Consider the following 20,771-nt stretch of genomic DNA (forward strand, 5'->3'; position numbering starts at 1 on the left):
CAAATGTCAGGACAGTTATCTATTATTTGTTCTCAAATGTGAAATGTAAATGTCCATGTAATCTGTTATTTGAAATACTGTGGATCTGGAAGACACTGAAAATAGATTGAGTGAAAATTCAACTCATTTAGTTGGGTATAACTAAATATAAGCAAAGAACAGTTTTCAAGAATTCTACTGAAGCAGTAACACTTTAGCGGTTGAGTCCAAACGCTGGTATTAGAAAGACCAGGTTTTAAACCTAATGTGACTTTAGGCAAGTGACAAGGTCTCTGTCTATACCTGTAAAATAGAAAGCGGATGTGACTATAAAAGGACAACCAACGAGGGAGCCTTGTGATGATGGAATGTTCGTATCTTGACTGCATAAACGTTGATATCTTGGTTGTGATACTGTAGTTGACTTTTCCAAGACGTTTCCATTGGGGGAAACTGGCTAAAGGGCACAAAAGATCTCTCTGTATTATTTCCTACAAACACACGTGAACCCACAATTATCTTCAAATAAAAACCTTAAAAGCCATTTGTAAATACTGACTTAAGTCTGCTATTAATTTTGAAACTATCCTAGACAATTGCTTATCTTCGCTAATTTTTTATGAGAAGTGAAATAGACTCCAAATTATTTTAAATTTAGCAATGACAGATATCCAGAAGGTGGCGCTATTACCACATGAAAATACCATAAACCAAAACCAAAACCACGGCCGTGGAGTCAACTCAGACTCACTGCAACCCTCCAAGGACAGAGCAGAGCTGCCCCCCAGTTCCCAAGGAGAGTCTGGTAGATTCAAACTGCTGCCCTTTTTGTGAGCAGCCACAGCACTTACCCACTGCACCACCAAGGTTCCCATAGTAAGGCACTACTCCTTTCAAAGCCATAAAAGTGGAATATCAAGATGTATTCAACAAAACTGTAAATTTTGTTTTTGTTGTTGTTAGGTGTCCCTGAGTTGGCTCCAACTCAGATCGGCCCTGTACAACAGGACGAAACACGGCCCCATCCCGTGCCATCCTCACGATGACCATGGTTGACATCGTGCAGCCACTGTGTCAATCCACCTCGTCGTGAGTCTTCTTCCTCTTTTTCACTTACCCTCTACTTTACCAAGCTGATGTTGTTCTCCAGGGACTGGTCCTTCCTGACAACATGTCCAAAGCAGACGAGACAAACTGTTGGCCACCCTTGTTTCCAAGGAGCACTCTGGCAGTCCAAGGAATAGTCAGTATTCTTCACCAACGCCATAACTCAAAGACATCAATTCTTCTTCAGTTTTCCTTATTCGTTGTTCAGTTTTTGCATGTATATGAGGCGGCTAAAAATATCAGAGCTTGGGCCCAGGGCACCCTGGTACTTAAAAGGGACATCTTTGCTTTTCAACACTTTAATGGGATCTTTTGCAGCAAATGTGCCCAACGCAATGCATATTTTGATTTCTTGATTGCTGCTTCTGTGCGTGTTGTGGATCCATGTACATTGAAATCCTTGACAACCTTCAATATTTTCTCCATTTATTGTGATGTTGTTATTGGCTCAGTTGTGAGGATTTTTGTTTTATGTTGAGGTGCGATCCATACTGAAGTCTTTGATCTTCATCAGTAAGTACTCCCAGTCCTCTTCACTTTCAGCAAGCAAGGCTGTGTCATCTGCACGTTGCAGGTTGTTAATGAGTCTTCCTCCAGTCCTGATTCTGTGTTCTTCATCACACAGTCCAGCTTCTTGGACCATCTGCTCAGCATACAGAGTAAGTATGGTGTAAGGATACAACCCTGACACACATCTTTCCTGATTTTAAACCACACAGTTACGCCTTTGTTCTGTTCAAACGACTGCCTCTTGGCCTAAGTACAGGCTACACATGAGCACAATTAAGTATTCTGGAACTCCCATTCTTTGCAATGTTATCCATAATTTGCTACGATCAACACAATCAAATGCTTTTGCATAATCAATAACACACAGGTAAACATCTTTCTGGTATTCTCTGCTTTTAGCCAAGATCCATCTGACACCAGCAATGATATCCCTTGATCCATGCCCTCTTTTGAATTTGGCTTAAATTTCTGGCTATCGAATATAAAGGTAGTTCTATAAAAAGTCCCAAAATAGAGCTAACACTCTGCTGCTTTGAAATATATCAAATTGCCAATACCAAAATATGCTAAAATGAACATGCAATAAGAAAACTGCAAATGCTAACCTCAATTCAGCAATGCTTTTACTAAGTATCTTACTTCAGGTTTGAAAAAAATTTTTCAATCATTTAAAAAACAAACAATGGAAGATACGCTGAAATTAAAAAATCATCGAAATGTACTTTTTATCATGTCTTGTATGGACTTTTAAACCCTCCCAAAGGCAAGGGAGAGTCTTACCAAGTCTGATATTAATCAGTTATGTCATTGTATTTTTTTTATTCAATTATTTCCTACCCTGCCAACTGTTAAGTTTCTGATAAAGGAACTAGTATCACTTAAAAAAAAAATTCCTAACCTGCATCTAGAAGTACAGGGAAAGGTGAAAAGGGGATCTTTCTGTTTGTTAAAGCAACGAAGTTTACAACTTTCTCATTTTGAGTTTCTTACTTTAACAAAAAAGTTTAAAATACTTCCAGGGGTAGAAGTTGTATCAGCTCACAATAAAAACTACCAAGACGACCATAACATTTTAGAGGCATCCTTTACCCAATTTCTTCATTTTACAGCATGTGCATAGTGAAGTCCTAAAACATTAAAAAAAATCTGCCTACAGTCAGGGATGGCAGAGACGGTTGACTACAGGCCCCAGCACTCTTAGTTTAACCTAGTCTAATATATATATGTATACACACACACACACAAATGAGAGGAATGAAGGCAGAAATTTAATGCAAAAGGCAGTGTTTTTGCTTTGACTATATTAGTCTAGTTTTAAGTCAAATTAGCCTTTTTTAAGTAGCACTTTTAAAAAATGGATCAAAATACACCCACTAACAAGCTTTAAATTATGACTACATATCCATAAGATACTGGTTAAGAACTCAGCTGCTAACCAAATGGTCGCGGTTTGAATCTACCAGGCGCTCCTTGGAAACGCTATGGGGCAATTCTATTCTGTCCTATAGAGTCGCTAGGAGTTGGAATCAACCCGACAGCAACAGGTTTTTTCGGTATGTAGACGAACATGAGAAGAACAAGTCCATCACAGTGTAGACAAACACAATGATAATAACAAGGCGTCCAAGACCCAATGGGAAAGAGAAGACTGGGAGGCTGGATTGTGGGTCAGTTCCAGCCAGGGAGGTTCCTGGCCTAATGTGATAGAAACTGTTACTCATAGCTGGTGTGAGTAAGGAAACATAGGTCACATATGCAATGCTATGTTTGATAAGAAAATCTTAGGATCTTTTTGACAAGTTGATAGGCAGGACCTGATAAGAAATTAAAATCTCATTTGCTAAACCTGGATGGATCTGGGTAATAATTAACTCCCTCACCAAAGAGTACTAACATTAAGCATTTCCCTTTTTGAAAATGTTGAACACACTACAGTACGCAGTGTCACACCGAAAATATTCATGGTGTGATAGAAACCATAGAAAACCTAGTAAGTGAAACACCCTGACCTAAAACCTCGAGGTATTCTAGGACAAATGTATTAGTGTGAGAGTGCTAAATTAGAAACACACACATACTTAGCAGTTAAGCTGCGTTTCATTGGGGGGACTTCCAGAAGTCTTCTGAATGAAGAAAGCATTTCAGAGAACAAGCAGACTAATGAGAGTGAACTGGGAGAGAAGAGCAGGACCCTAAGTGGGCATGTCTGGGATGGGAAGGGAAGACCTCCTGATGGAGATTAGGATGCTATCTGGTTAATGCGGCTGGGTTACACTACCCAAGGCCAGGATAACGATCTCCATCTCCAGTACAGTGAGAAACCAATGGCCCAGCTTTGCTGTTAACTTGCCCCATGGTCCTATTGAAGGCCCCTTCCTTACCGGGGTCTCAATTTCTTTTCGCTAGGACTGATGACAAGGGCTTGGACTGGCTGATCTTTAAGATGTCAATCAGCTTTTGTAAAACAAAAAAAAAGGGCAACAGATCATGAAGTCCACTTTGACGCCAGTCCTAAGCAATGGCAGAAATAAAGGGGTACCAGTGGATCCCCAACACGAAATGGTCTAGATGAGAGGCGACACTGGATCGATCAATCTTGGCTGTGTTTCAGAGCACAGGATGAAGATGCAAGTGGGAACACAGCAGGATCTCACAATGGGATAGACTTAAGGTGCAAAAGAAGACATCTAAAATCATCTGAGGTTTCTTTGCAGAGAAAACATTCCAGAATTTCAAAAGAATGATTTCAAGTAAACAGAGATATGCTTTTCTCCGAAGTGTAAAGTTCACACATCATGTATTGATGCCCTGTCCTCCCTCATTCAGGAAGTACTTCAGCTTTAACCGGGTACCAGGCACCGCGCTAGGCTCTGGTACACAGTGTTCACCAGCAGACAGGAAACATGGGTTACTAATAACAGGTTTGTAAGAAGCCTCTAACACTTGATGGGGAGTTTGTATGCGTGTATCTCAAGGGTCCACCTGGCCCCAAATGCCTTCTCCATCCAGCTTGACTTCCACCATGTCGCCAGTCTAACCAATAACCAAGCACACATTTTTTTAATTAAGCAAAATAAGAGGAAAAATCTAAATGTAACTTTAAAAGATACTGGCTTATGAATAAGAAAGTTGGGGAGTACACACTTCATGCATTTGAATTTCTCAACAGCTTCTAGGTAATTCTGGTATGACAGATTTTAAAACCTCTGGACCTCACCACTGTAGCAGGAAATTTCTCTCTTCCCCCAACAAGAAGTCAACTTAGAATTCACCTTTCCTTGTATACTTTTACATAATGCTGTGCCTAAGAATCCACACACGTGAAGCTTCTTATTCTAAGATCACCAAATAACTCGTCTCTCCTTATACCTGTAAATTCAAGTCAATTAACTAAACACATTCTGCACTAGTTCTATTTACTTGTTCCAAACCAAATGAGAAATATGTGAGATGAATTCTGACCAGTTTATTCTCCAGTCATTACAGTGTTCAACCAGTCTGACATATAAAGATCACAGATACAAAAGTAAACACTGGGAGGACACTTGGGATTCCCATCCTGAAAGAAGACATGTTATGTACAGACAAACAAATGCAGCAATTATTAAGGTATTCAAAGTAATTTTTTGGACAACTGAGATGTGACATATTTACAAGAATGTATAAGTTTTAAAATAATTAAATAATTTTCATAGAATGATAAAAGTATTGAGATAAATATTAGGAGACCCTGACAATCACAAGGATATTTTCCTATGCTGCTGACTATAAGGGTATTTCTATAAAAAGTCTCAAAATAGAGCTAATATTCTGCTGCCATGAAATATATCAAATTACCAATACCAAAATATGCCAAATGAACATGCAGTGGGAAAGCTGTACCAGAGAGAATGGCATTTGACTCTTGAATATTGCGAAGTGTCTACACAAGATTGCTTAGATGTGTTCCTGAAAGGTCTTTCAAAAGAGCATTACAGAGGTGTCGGCAAAAGTGATAACTATTTAGAATCTTTGGATTCTATTTATTTCAGGTGTAGCTGCAAAAGGGGAAAAATCTAAATATAACTTTGAAAGATATCAGCTTATGAATAAGAAAGTTGGGCGGTGCACACTTCATGCATTTGAATTTCTCAACGGCTGCTAGGTAATTCTGGTATGACAGATATTAAAACCTCTGGACCCCACCACTGTAGTAGGAAATTTCTCTCTCCCCCCAACAAGAAGTCAACTTAGAAAAAGGAGAAATGGTGATATGGACAAATCCAAAACAGAACAGTATTATAAAAATGGCAAAATATCATAAAAATAGCAGCACATGAAATTCAAGACAGTCTTCTTAAAGCAAATGTTTACGACTGAGCCGCAAAAACGGTACTTGCTCAAACTGCTCTATTACTCAACACCTGAAACCGAGGATCCTTTAGAGAGGTGTTTGTATTTATGACATCGCCACCATTAAATGTGCACGCAGATTTGTTTTTTTTAAAACATACATATTGCACAGGTAGAAGAATGCCAGCATCTGCTATCTCTAACATAAAATGCTATCTGATGTAACACACTAAACCGTTACTAAAAGTTAATTTTACCCCAATGTTCAAAACCCATCGTGTAGGACTTATGAGCACAGCAGTGTCAAAACATTCCTAAATGAGATGAGAACACGGGCACTTGAATATAGGTTATTAGTAACAAAACTCAGCCCATGATTACATGACTCAGGGTGGTTATCAGTTAGGTCTTTCAGTATCAACTTGAGGTCTTTCACTGATCCAAATACAGAAACAAGCACTAGTTACAAAACTTTGCTAAGAAAATCAGATCTCCCAACCATTTCAGACCAAGTGACAGTTTTCGTTACATAAAGCACTGACTGCCGCAATCCTGATTACGGGTCTTCAAATAAATGTCCCAGACATACTTGTTTGAATTCTAGCTTTCCCCTTTTGACCCACTATGGGTCCCCAATATGACCCACAGCCCCAACCGATGGTCCAATAACATCCTCTGTGCAAAACTGACCACTCACCTTGACATCCATCCAGGGCATCAACAATGGTTGCAATTTTCAAAACAGTCCACATTGTAGCATAAACCTTACAGCACCACAGACACTGTGACTCTGGATATCTTTGTCTGGCAATATTCCACTCAATACCATTCATCAGTAAGAATGTGTAAATATCGAACATTTAAAAGGAAGTCAGCGTAGCATTTTTAAAACGACCAAAATAATTAATAAGCATTTTTAATGTTTTAAGTTGTTAAACATTTAAACTGTCAAATTCACTAGGAAAAAATACCACGCACACACATTTTTATCACCCAAATGAGAATACACAAAGCTTTGGACAGCTGGTACTGAGTCACTTCGGTTTTTTTCTTTTTCTTAAATTACACTCAGTTTGGCCACTCCCTAGATTCTTCGCTTACCAGCTTATAAAGAGTGCTCTCAGAGGCAGTATAACATATACATTAAAAACCATTTCGCCCTTTATCATCTTTGGCGAGAAGCCTCATGAAAGGAAACAAAGGGACGGACGGAGGAGGCAGTCGGGCTCCGTAAGCTTCCATCTTCACACATCGCTGACAGGAAGGCTTGCGTCATCCAAGTCCACCGGGCCGCCATCTTTTTCCTGAGGGCCACTTTTACTTTGAGGTTTCAGGACAGCTTGCTCAGTCACTTTGGAAGCTGGTTCTCTTGGAGAGAGAGTCTGGATCTTGAAGCTCCCTGGCTTGACCTTGGCAAAAGATTCGTAAAATCCTCGCTTCTCCATGGTAAAGCTTGAGACCAGAGAGCTGCTGCGAGTGGCTGTGGAATGTGAGGGGGCTGCTGAGGCACCGGTGGGCCGGAGAGCATGCTGGGGTTCTGCAGGGCAGGTGGAGTGCTCCTGTAAAAAGGAGTGGTGGTCAGACACAGTCAACCATTAACGACAAGGTTAGTAATTCAGTGTGAGACTTTATTCTCTGAAAAACAAACAACAAGACACACGCACACAAAGCGAAAGCATGAGCTGTGGTAGCAGAAAGAAGCAAGTTCTTTCCCAAAGCAATGCAGTTTTAGGGGTGAGTTTAAAGCAATGACAGCCAACAACCATTTCCAGTAAGAAAGCAGTTCTGTCACCAAAGCCGAATTTGACAGTTTGTGACACTTTGAAGACTCAACCAACCTAAACTGGAACAGTGTTCCAATGGCAACTGAACTGCGTTGAAGAGGAAGCCTACCAGTTTGGTTATTTTATGTAAGCATATATTCTCAATCGATACTAGGCATTATCTCACATATTTTAGTATTTTTAGAAAAAAAATGTAGAATGTAAAAATGATGTTGTTGCCTTACTATGTAGGAATCGACATTTTTCAAAAATATTCTTTTGTCTGGTAGCCTGACAAACTTAGAAGTTCTTGCTTCCCTGAATTTCACTGTAACCAATAACAGCATAATCTTTTTACTTTTTGATTTATTTAATTTTGAATATGTCATGCACTCATATGGTACAAGATTTTAAAGGTACATAGTTAATCATTTTTAAAAACTGTGGTAAAGGCTTATTAGTTGAGAGTATCAATTTCAATATGCTTCTAACTAGAACAAATCTGAAGGTATCCTTAAATATGACCATTCTAAATGCACTGTCATAGAGTTCTAGTACATGGTGTTCATTTACGATACCAGGCGCTTTGGATACTAAATGCTGCAATTTACCAAAACTTTGTTGGTTCCCATTAGACGTCTGGATTTCACCTGAGATTTAAAACGCCACGCCAACCACAGCAATGCACCGCTTATCCTATGCACGTGCACGCGTGAGTTTGCATGTATTACTAGGACGAAAGTGCATTTCAAGGTTGTATATAAAAAACTTCAAAACACCTAAAACACAGAAATTGAAACTGTGGCTTAATGACTTTCAATTTGTAAAGTTTTAGTTTTCCTTATTTATTTTTTTTAATACACATATCCAACCTGATGACCGTAGCGAAAAAGACTGAGTTAGTGTTGACAAAGTCAGTTATGATAACTGCAAAAGGCAGTCTGGTTAACTCAACTTGGCGTGGTCAGTTGTGAGCAGTGAGTAAGTCCGGGCCCTCTAGTAAGAAGGCGCGTTTGCGTGCGCGCCCACACCCGTGCTGCAGTCACCAGCTCTGGAGGTATACCTCTGAATACAAGGGTTCGACAGCCTTCTGGCCTGCCGCATCTGGAACACAGTGCAAAGCTAAGATTAGAGTTTACCTATACTGGGGAGAGGGAGGAAAAGAGAAAGTTTGCTGACAGTCAGAGCTCGGTAGCCCAATCTGCCCCCACCACAAAGCACAAAACGCCAACGCCCTTCTCCAGCTTTTCCTCTTCCCAACAGACATTGTTTTTGCAGAGAGTCTCATACTTGACTGCTGAAAAGGTCACAAGAAACACAGGCAGTTACAAAATTAACACCTAGGAAAGAGACTTAGATATTCTGAAAAGAATAGGAGAATGACTGAAACAATTAAGAAATGAGAAAAATGGATTTCTATTTACTGATCGGTGGGTATCATTATCAGAAAACGATTAAAAGCTAGTATTTATACAACATTACTACCAGGAAAAATGTCAAAAGTACAGAATATCTAGCATTTATAATAAATTTAGATAATAACATCATGCTACATACTAGTCAGCATTCTGCAGACAAAAGTGCTGTATTTTAAGCAACCTCAAAAGTCTTCATTCCCCACTAGAACTCATATTTTCAGATCAGAGACCAGTGACCAAAGTACTCCAAAACTGAAAACCAAACCCATTGCCACTGAGTTGATTCCAACTCATAGCGACCCTATAGGACAGAGTAGAACTGCCCCACAGAGTTTCCAGGGAGCACCTGGTGGGTTCAAACTGCCAACCTTTTAGTTAGCAGCCGTAGCACTTAACCACTACGCCACGAGGGTTTCCAAGTACTCCAAGGCAAAACCTTATTCCTATGATGTACTTGAACACCGTAAATAAAAAATATTTTTCTTACCATTTCTGAGTAGAATGGTTGTTTCAATTTTATTATCATGCTAGCACAAAAATAACTGCGGCAGTGAAAAGAGGCCGACTTTTAAATTACCCTACTAAAAACCTGATATTTAAAACCTGAAATGGAAAATACTGACTCAGAGCACTAAAGTACACTTAAGAATCCAGCTGTTCAATGGGCTGACCCCACTATTAAGCCCTCTACCCGCCCCCCCGCCCCAAAACAAACTTCCTTGAAATGCGAAGAAGGGAAGAGGAAGTCAAGGTATTCACAACCTGTGTAATGCTTTAGGTACAGGTGCTTGACACAATCAGGCCACATACCACACTAAGAGTCTGTCGAGTTATATTAAACCTAAACCTACTGACTGGTAAGAGTCCCTAAAACAAAGCAAGGAAACATTCATTCTTTAGTTGCCTTGCTTGTGCATTTAAGACAATACAATGCACAGAAAGTTATGGATACAGAACACTAAAAGGAAGCATTAAATTAGAAATGCATTATTTTTGGCAAGTCCAATTGGTATGAAAAGTCAACATGCAAATACATCTCAACAGGATTAGGGGGGCAGGAAGGAAAATAACTCGACAGGATGAGGGGGCCCAAGGGAGTATCACCCCAGAGAGCAGGACACATACAGAAGACGTTGACCGGCCGGGTCCCCGCTGTGCGACAATGGCGCCAGAGACGGCTTTAATCCAGCTGTGCATCTCCTCAGGGCTATCAGCCTAAAGGAAAAAAAAGGGCTCAGCTGGTCAGTTTTTCCTCAAAGTCAGTGTCTACATTTATAAACCCAATGTAATTATTTTGGTAACTCACAGTGTTACCAATACAACCATTCTAAGGCAATGGTTTCCAAAATTTTTAGAAATCACTTCTGAAAACCAGGTCCTGCTAGGTAAGTTATCACACAGAGATATAGGCTGGCCACTTAATGTTTTAGTATCAGACACATCAGAAAGTGTCAATAATGAATACTCTGAGAGAGAAAACAAGGAAGGAGAAGTCCAAGGAAGGTCTCCTCATTTCACCCCACTGCTCTACTGTCTAAATCTGCTAAAGAATATTTATGTAATGGTGTAATTACAAAAACATTTTGACATCATTTTCCATCTTATTTTTCTAGAAATAATTTCTAGTAGCACCCTGAATCCTAAAAGGATTGGTATTCATATTCTGAAATATTATATTCCTTTGACAGGACCTGGCTTCCAAGGTGAATTTAAAACCTCACTTTAACATTAATCCAATTAGACAAGGCCCTAAGACAGGTGCAGGCATATTGCCACTTCTAAATTCTTGACTCCAGATGTTCAAAAATTTTAAAGACACAAGTTCATATCTTTTCACCAATGATATTAACAAAGGCTTTTTAACAAGAAAAACAATGCAGGCAAAGGCAGAGCATACTTTCATTCATTGTTAATAGGAGCACAATTCTAGAAAGCAATTTGGTGAAACAGAGAAATTTAAAAAGGTTCCTCTCTATCCAGAAATTTGTCCTAAAGAAATAAGAAATTCAGACAAATTTATGTACAAAGACAAATTTATCACCACATTATTTATCGTAGTAAATATCTGAAAACAGTGTACGTGAATGTTCAGTAACAGAGTAATGGAGAAACAGTTTAACTGTGGAACGTGCATACAATGAACTATGATGCAGTCCTAAAAGGTATTCAGAGAACTTTTAATGACATGGGAAAAATGACCAGAGTATATGAAACATATAACAGTATGCTTAGCATGACCCCACCTGTTATAATCAGATATGCTTTAACAAAAGCAGTAAAAAAAAGTAAGAGCGGTTGCCTGCATGTGTGATTATGTTGTTGTTGTTAGGCGCTATCGAGTTGGTTCCGACTCATAGCAACCCTATGCACAACAGACCGAAACACTGCCCAGTCCTGCGCCATCCTTACAATTGTTGTTATGCTTGAGCTCACTGTTGCAGCCACTGTGTCACTCCACCTCATTGAGGGTCTTCCTCTTTTCTGCTGACCCTGTACTCTGCCAAGCATGATGTCCTTCTCCAGGGACTGATCCCGCCTGACAACATGTCCAAAGTATGTAAGATGCAGTCTCGCCATCCTTGCTTCTAAGGAGCATTCTGGTTGTACTTCTTCCAAGACAGATTTGTTTGTTCTTTTGGCAGTCCATGGTATATTCGATATTCTTCACCAACACCACAATTCAAAGGCGTCAATTCTTCTTCGGTCTTCCTTATTCATTGTCCAGCTTTCACATGCATATGATGCAATTGAAAATACCATGGCTTGGGTCAGGCGCACCTTAGTCTTCAAGGTGACATCTTTGCTCTTCAACACTTTGAAGAGGTCCTTTGCAGCAGATTTACCCAATGCAATGTGTCTTTTGATTTCTTGACTGCTGCTTCCATGGCTGTTGATTGTGGATCCAAGTAAAATGAAATCCTTGACAACTTCAGTCTTTTCTCCACTTATCATGATGTTGCTCATTGGTCCAGTTGTGAGGATTTTTGTTTTCTTTATGCTGAGGTGCAGTCCATACTGAAGGCTGTGTGTGGTCTTTGACCTTCATTAGTAAGTGCTTCAAGCCCTCTTCACTTTCAGCAAGCAAGGTTGTGTCATCTGCATAACGCAGGTTGTTAATGAGTCTTCCTCCAATCCTGATGCCCCGTTCTTCTTCATATAGTCCAGGTACTCGGATTATTTGCTCAGCATACAGATTAAATAGGTATGGTGAAAGGATACAACCCTGACACACACCTTTCCTGACGTTAAACCAATAAGTATCCCCTTGTTCTGTCCCAACAACTTCCTCTTGGTCTACGTACAGGTTCCTCATGTGCATAATTAAGCATTCTGGGATTCCCATTCTTCTCAATGTTATCTATAATTTGTTACGATCCACACAGTCAAATGCCTTTGCATAGTCAACAGAACACAGGTAAACATCCTTCTGTTATTCTCTGCTTTCAGCCAGGATCCATCTGACATCAGCAATGATATCCCTGGTTCCATGTCCTCTTCCGAAACCAGCCTGAATTTCTAAGTTTCCTGTCGATATACTGCTGCAGCTGTTTTTGAATGATCTTCAGCAAAATTTTGCTTCTGTGTGATATTAACGATATTGTTCTATAATTTCCACATTTGGTTGGATCACCTTTCTTGGGAATAGGCAGAAATATGGATTTCTTCCAGTCAGTTGGCCAGGAAGCTGGCTTCCATATTTCTTGGCATAGACCAGCAAGCACCTCTAGCACTCCATCAGTTTGTTGAAACATCTCAATTGATAGTCCATCAATTCCTGGAGCCTTGTTTACCGCCAATGCCTTCAGAGCAGCTTGGACTTCTTCTTTCAGTACCATCGGTTCCTGATCATATAAAAAAAAAATGCCACCTCTTAAAATGGTCAAACCTCAACCAATTCTTTTTAGTATAATGACTCTGAGTATCCCTTCCATCTTCTTTTGATGGTTCCTGCGTCATTTGATATTTTCCCCATAGAATCCTTCACTATTGCAACTCAAGTCCTGAATTCTTTCTTCAGTTCTTTCAGCTTGAGAAACGCCAAGTGTGTTCCTCCTTTTTGGTTTTCTGTCTCCAGCTCTTTGCACATGTCATTATAATACTTTACCTTGTCTTCTTGAGTTAGCCTTTGAAATCTCCTGTTCAGTCCTTTTACTTTATCATTTCTTCCTTTTGCTTTAGCTGCTCGACGTTAGAGAGCAAGTTTGGGTCTCCTCTGACATCCATTTTGGTCTTTTCTTTCTTTCTTGTCTTTTCAATGGCCTCTTGCTTTCTTCATGTATGGTGTCCCTGATGTCATTCCACAACTCATCTGGTCCTCGGTCACTAGTATTCAATGCGTCAAATCTATTCTTGAAATGGCCTCTAAATTCAGGTGGGATATACTCAAGGTCATAATTTGGCTCTTGTGGACTTGCTCTGATTTTCTTCAGTTTCAGCTGGAACTTGCATATGAGCAACTGATGGTCTGTTCCACAGGCGACCCCTGGCCTCGTTCTGACTGATGATATTGAGCTTTTCAATCATCTCTTTCCACAGATATAGTCAATTTGATTCCTGTGTGTTCCATCTGGCGCGGTCCATGTGTGGAGTCGCCGCTTATGTTGGCAGGTTGTCTTGCAAAATTCTATCATTCGATCTCCAGCATTGTTTCTATCACCAAGGCCATATTTTCCAACTACCAATCCTTCTTCGTTTCCAACTTTTGCATTCCAATCACCAGTAATTATCAATGCATCCTGATTTTTGCATGTTCAATCAATTTCAGACTGCAGCAGCTGATAAAATTCTTCTATTTCTTCATCTTTAGCCTTAGTGGTTGATGCATAAATTTGAAGAATAGTTGTATTAACTGGTCTTCCTCGCAGGCGTATGGATATTATCCTATCACTGACAGCACTGTACTTCAGGATAGATCTTGAAATGTTCTTTTTGATGAACATTCCTCTTCAAGTTGTCATTCCCAGCATAGTAGACTATATGATTGTCCGATTCAAAATGGCCAATACCAATCCGTTTCAGCTCACTAATGCCTAGGATATCGATGTTTATGTGTTCCATTTCATTTTTAATGATTTCCAATTTTCCTAGATTCATACTTCATACATTCCAGGTTTTGATTATTAATGAATGTCTGCAGCTGTTTTTTCTCATTTTGAGTCATGCCACATCAGCAAATGAAGGTCCTGAAAGCTCTACTACATCCATGTCATTAAGGTCAACTCTACTTTGAGGAGGCAGCTCTTCCCCAGTCGTCTTTTGAGTGCCTTCCAACCTGGGGGGTTCATCTTCCAGCACTATATCGAACAATGTTCCGCTGCTATTTATAAGGTTTTCACTGGTTACTGCCTTTCAGAAGTAGACTGCCAGGTCCTTCTTCCTAGTCTGTCTTAGTCTGGAAGCTCAGCTGAAACCTGTCTTCTAGGGGTGACCCTGCTGGTATCTGAATACCGGGGGCATAGCTTCCAGCATCACACAAGACCCCACAGTAAGACAAACTGACAAACTGTGATTATAGGTGCTTTATAAATCATCTTTTTCTGTATTTTCCAAATGTTCTGTAACAGGCATATATAGCATTTAAAAACAAAAATAAACACTTAAAAAAAAAAAAAAAACTTTCAATCTAATTAGTTCAATGTGGTAACCAAAAAGTACATTTTAAACTTAAAATACAGGATGCTACTATTAGTGAAAGTGTAAGAGCTACTGCCTCTTCTACTATGGGTACCTGTGCCCGTTTCTTATAAAATCACAAAAAAAAATTATATATAAAAAGTAAAAATTGTAAAATATGTGCAAAAATAATCCAACTTGAAGGTACATACTTAGCATCTAACTGAAAAAGTATTTCCTTCTTCCAAATACTACTTAGTTCTATTTCACTAATTCACAGCAAAGAATAGCCTCATTTCCTAAACATCTGACCTGCCAATAACCCTACATGTAACAACTTCTTATTGATTTCTTGTTAGGAGGATCTATAATCTCCAAATAAGTACTTTACCTGCACATAGAAAGTTCGAGATGTAGTTACAATTTCAAAGAGGTTGTCCCTCATCATTATGTCACTGTAACAAAAAATTATCAAATGGTACTTGATTAGCAGTTGATTAAAAGTTTTACTTGTTTACCCAGTACACAATAAGAAAATAAATATCAAAGGTAAAATAGCAATTTAACAAAGCCAAATTTATATATGTTTCAATTTTGAATTTTTACATTAAATAGTTTTTAGAAAACGTTTATAAAGCAACTTTAAAATTCAAAGTTTTCAACCATGAAGAAATCAGTTTGTTCAAAGAAACACTGGCACAGCTAATGTTACAGCAACCTTGAAATACTAAAATTAATAACAGAATTTTGTATCTGATGGTACAATTATAAGCTATTTATATTAGATTTCTTCCTTTGCATTAGACTAAGCTAACTGCTCTGTTCCCTAATTTTTAGTTTTCAAATAAACAAAAAGTTTCAATTCTTTTAACTAAGGGTTTTGAAAAAATTCTAGCATATATAAGTATAAAAAGATAAAAATAAAAACAGAACTAATACTGAAAATATAATTTGTAAGCACATTAACCAAACTGAGGCCTATCAGATACTAACAGGCGGTGCCAGACACTGAGACGTCGCTCCTTACCTCTGCTTACACTCCTGAACTTTATGAACCTCTTTAAGTGGTATTACACGGAGAGGTTCCTTTTCCTGCCAAAAAAGCAAACAAACCAATACATGACATTTTGGGGCTGCCAGTCTCTTTAAGAGTTAGCTATGCTTTTAAGGATTAGCTGTCTTACGTGGAGATCTATGGGAAATAACGCTTCTTTCTTGCAGCACACCCTACATATAAATCTACCTTTTCAAACCACTCCACATCAGAAAAGCTCAAATACTATAAACCATAGATATACTTTCGTCTGAAACAAGGAAGGTGACATTTAACCTGTATCCCCATTACTTTTGGCCTTCATGACACTGTTGATCAAGTCGATTTTTGACTCGTAGTGACCCCATGCGACAGAGCAGAACTGCCTCGTAGGGTTTTCTAGGCTGTAATCTTTTTTTTTGTTTGTACTTTAGAGGAAGGTTTACAGAATGAACTAGTTTCTCATTAAACAGTTAGTACACATATTGTTTTATGACATTGGTTAACAACCCCACGACATGTCAACGCTCTCCCGTCTCGACTTTTGAGTTCCTATTACCAGCTTTCCTGTCCCCCCTGCCTTCTAGTCCTTGCCCCTGGGCTGGTGTGCCCCTTTAGTCTTGTTTTGGTTTATGGACCTGCCTAATCTTTGGCTGAAAGGTGAACCTCAGAAGTAACTTCATTACTGAGCTAATAGGGTGTCCAGGGGCCATTCTCTCAGGGTTTCTCAAGTCTCTGACAGACCAGTAAGTCTGGTCTTTTTTTGTGAGTTAGAATTTTGTTCTACGCTTTTCTCCAGCTCTGTCCGGGACCCTGTATTGTGATCCCTGTCAGAGCAGCCAGTGGTGGTAGCCGGGCACCATCTAGATGTACTGGACTCAGACTCGTGAGGCCATGGTAGTTGTGGTCCATTAGTCCTTTGGGCTAGTCTTTCCCTTGTATCTATTTTTTTGTTTTCTTCATTCTCCCTTGCTTCCGAAGGCGTGAAACCAGTGGAGTATCTTAGATGGCCACTGCACAGGCTTTTAAGACCCCATATGCTACTCACCAAAGTAGAATGTAGAATATTTTCTTTATAAACTATATTATGCCAATTGATCTAGGTGTTCCCCAAGACCATGGTCACCACACAGGCTGTAATTCTTATGAGAGCAGATTGCCAGGTCTTTCTCCCATGGAGCTGCTGGGTGAGTTCAAACCGCCAACCTTTCAGTTAGCAGTACAGGGCTTAACCATTGCACCACAAGGGCTCCTGTTCATGATACTACAGCTTATTAAAAACCATTAACCATCAAGATTTTTCTCTAGTAGGCTTCTGGGGGTGCAGTAAGTGCTGTACTTCGTCTTAGAATGGTACTTTGATATACAAGGCACCTGACTAGTGTACAGTCAGTCTCTTTCACTTAAATTTGTCCTTTTCAGAATATCGCTTTTATGTGACTTCAGTAATTATTTTAACAAACACCATTTATTGAACATTTATTTAGTGCTGGAACATCTGCCAGGTTTTAAATATCTCACTCAAACTTTCCACAATTCTACAGTACTTGTACTATTCTTCATCTAAGGAACAACTATAGACATAACCAGTTCCTGATAATACGTTTATATGGCATATTCCATGAAAATACTACATACGGTATTTCACTGAATATATGACACCACCAATTAGAACATACATTATTTTATGTGGCATGAAGAAGTAAACCATGTCAGCGCTTTTATTTTATTCATGTAAACCTTTTTTTAAAGTTTCTTAAAATTTTATTTTAGAATAATTTCAGACTATCGAAGAGTTACAGAAATAGTACAAAGAATTTCTATATACTTTGCAGCCTGTTTTCCAAAATGGTATTTTTATTAGCTGGAATTTTCCTCTAAGGAAAAGCTTTTCCTTCTCCATTTATACACTCATGACTCTTGCTTTATTCCATGGGCTATGATCTATTGCTATCATTACTTTTTTTTTTTTTGCTCAAATTGTCCCAGTTTTGGAGCCCCTTGAAGTTGGCGTCTGTCCTTCTGACATGTCCCCATCATTCTCTGAGCCATTTCCTTATTTCTGGCACAACTGGATGTCCCAGGCACAGTTTGTACTTTCCCTGCCCTGGCTCCCTTTGTTAGAGGACGGCATTTATAGTCGCTTTCAGGCAGAGAGTATCTGCCCAGCTCTTCACTCAACCAAAGCTGGAAGCTCTGCCCCCCTTCCTTCTTTCCTTCCTTCCTTCTTTACAGCTGCATAGAACTCCACTGTGAAGATAAACCTGAATTTAACCTCTCTTCTATATATGGACATTTTTGTTATTTCCAATTTTGCAACTGCAAATGATGCTGCAATGAATAACTTTATGCATAGATTATTTTCTTACTGGAAATGTATCTCAGAGTAAATTCCCAGATATGGATTGCTGAGTTGAAAAATAAGTGTGTACATAGCTTTGTTAGATATCAAATTCCCCTCCAAAAAGGTTCTATCAGTTTGTATTCCCACCAGCAAAATTTAGCCAATATGAGAGATGAGAATAATTCAGTGAACTTCTCATTTAATTTCTCTAAATATGAACTATGTTGAGCATATTTTTATATGTTTAGAAAAATGTTTAGGGGCCCTATTTATTTGTTTTAAAATAAACTGTCTATTCTTACCTGCTGCAAGTTTTTCTAACAGATATATTGCCCCTCAATGTTCTCTCTTTCAACTTTGAAACAATCATAAACTTACATGAAGGCTGAAAATACTGCTCAAAGAACTGATTTTTCTAAACCATTTCAGAGTGAGTTGCTGACCTAGGTCCCATTAGTCCTGAATGCTTTTGTATGTATTTTCTATAAAGATATTCTCTTATATAATCACAATATAACCATCAAAATCAGGAAATTGTCCCCAAAACGTCTCTTATCGAAGCAAAAGGATTCAGTTCAGAACCACAAACAGCATTTACTTGTCGTTATGTCTTTTCTTTCCTTCAGTAGGGAACAGGTCCTCATTCTTTCCTTGACTCTCATAATCTTGATACTTTTGGAGATTACAGGCCAGTTATTCTGCAGAATGTCTCTCAGTTTGGATATGGCCCAAGCGTCCTCAGGATTAGAGTCAGCTTGTGCAGCTTCAGCAGGAGCGTCACAGAAGCGATGCAACATTCTTTTCCTTCTATCCTGTCAGGTGGTACATGACTTCAATTTATCTCATCACCAATGATGTTCACTTTAATCACCTGATCACCTGATTAAAGTGAATCTGCCAGACTTCTTCACTGTGAAGTTACTCTTTTCCCCTTTGTAATTTGGGGGGAGGTACTTTGAAACTATACAAATATCTCATTCCTCATCAAACATTCATACATACATACATGTTGTTGTTGTTGTTAGGTGCCACTGAGTTGGTTCCGATTCATACCGACCTCATGTGCATCAGAACAGAACACTGCCTGGTCCTGCACCATCCTCACAATCATTGCTATGTTTGATCTCATTTTTGCAGCCACTGTGTCAATCCATCTCATGGACGGTCATCCTCTTTTTTTGCTGGCCCTCTACCTTACCAAGCATGGTGTTCTTCTCCAGGAACTGGTCCCTCCTGATAACATGTCCAAAGCACATGAGACGAAGTCTTGCCATCCTCACTTCTAAGGAGCATTCTGGCTATACTTCTTCTTCCAAGACAGGCTTGTTTGTTCTTCTGGCAGTCCACGGTATACTCAATATTCTTCGCCAACGCCATAATTCAAAGACATCAACTCTTTTTTGGTCTTCCTTATTCATTGTCCAGCCTTCACATGCATATGAGGCAACTGAAAATATCATGGCTATTTACGTATATCTGTAGAGGCTCATAGGAAACCCTGGTGACATAATGGTTAAGAGCTACAGCTGCTAACCAAAAACGTCAGCAGTTCAAATCCACCAGGCACTCCCTGGAAACCTTATGGGGGAAAGTTCTACTCTGTTCCATAGGGTTGCTACGAGTAGGAATCAATTCGACAGCAGTGGGTTTGGTTTTGTTTTCCGGTAGGGGCTCGTGGATTCCTATTTTATTAAACGGGTTACCCGTTACCACCACTATTCACTTTGATGCTCAAATTGTCCCAGATCTGGTCAGGAGGAATGTTTTCAAGTTGGCTTCTTTTGTGCCATCAGGGACTCCTAGTCTGTCTACTTTCTGTATGTTTAAATTTTTCCATAATAAAAGGGTTTTGCAATAGAGCGCTTTTCTACTGTAGACATCAATATTTATCACATCTCTCTCCTTAGCATATACAAAAAGGAAAAACATAAGCACAATCAATTGGTTAAGGCTTTTAAAAACTTCACATCCAGAATCGAACTTTTCCCAATCACTTTTTGATTCAGAGCCACTGACGCCAATGTTTTCCAGTCCACACCACACCATTCTCTGGGACGAGATCACTGGGGGTGCAGCATTTCGTAAGAGTATTCCACTGTGCCACCGAGATTTTCTTCCCAGCTGCCAGCACCCTATTCTGTAGGTCTTGATTGGTGCTGCTGTTTTCATCTCACCCAAAGATGCTGTGCATGTGTAAGCAAGGACAGGTAAGCCCAGCCTGTGGGCCACCACCCTGCGGTGACTCTGAGACACGCCCCCAAGATTCCAGAAATGTTGAAATGTGTGTGCGTGGGGGTGTGCACCTTAGTAATGATAAAGGGTTAACAATTACATTATCTGTGTTTTCTAAACACTGAACGTATTCCTAAATTTAGGTGGCATAGTTTACCTACCTCCCCTCTGATAGTTATTCTTTCCTCTCAGGTTTCATAGCATAATGTCTAGCATGCAGTAGGTTTTCAAAATTCTAAAAATATTTCTGTTAATAGTTCTTATCTCATTATACTAGAATTACTATGAAGAGCTCTGGTGGTGCAGTGGTTAAAACTCTCGGCTACTAACCGGAAGGTCAGTGGTTTGAACCCACCAGGTGCTGCATGGGAGAAAGATGTAGCAGTCTGCCTCTGTAAAGATTACAGCCTTGGAAACCCTATGGGCGCAGTTCTACTCTC

At 39.4% G+C, this 20,771-nt stretch overlaps 1 protein-coding gene across 3 annotated transcripts in view; it reads right to left on the reverse strand.

The window, feature by feature from the left end:
- Positions 1-5,042: 5,042 nt before the first annotated feature.
- The window catches only part of PLEKHA1 (pleckstrin homology domain containing A1), a 57,507-nt gene continuing 41,778 nt past the window's right edge, over positions 5,043-20,771 (reverse strand). The window contains exons 9-13 of one of the 3 annotated variants that reach the window (XM_010599216.3): positions 15,750-15,814; positions 15,114-15,177; positions 10,235-10,324; positions 8,755-8,795; positions 5,043-7,487 (exon numbers count right to left, since the gene is read on the reverse strand). In XM_010599216.3, coding sequence (XP_010597518.1) covers positions 7,277-7,487; positions 8,755-8,795; positions 10,235-10,324; positions 15,114-15,177; positions 15,750-15,814 — 471 coding nt within the window. In that variant the 3' untranslated portion in view covers positions 5,043-7,276. Of the gene's footprint in view, positions 7,488-8,645; positions 8,796-10,234; positions 10,325-15,113; positions 15,178-15,749; positions 15,815-20,771 lie in introns of all 3 variants that reach the window. The other 2 variants (XM_023559795.2, XM_010599217.3) reach the window with 2 other exon arrangements.

The sequence above is a fragment of the Loxodonta africana genome, chromosome 16 (genome assembly GCF_030014295.1).
Source record: "Loxodonta africana isolate mLoxAfr1 chromosome 16, mLoxAfr1.hap2, whole genome shotgun sequence".
Taxonomy (NCBI): Eukaryota; Metazoa; Chordata; class Mammalia; order Proboscidea; family Elephantidae; genus Loxodonta; species Loxodonta africana.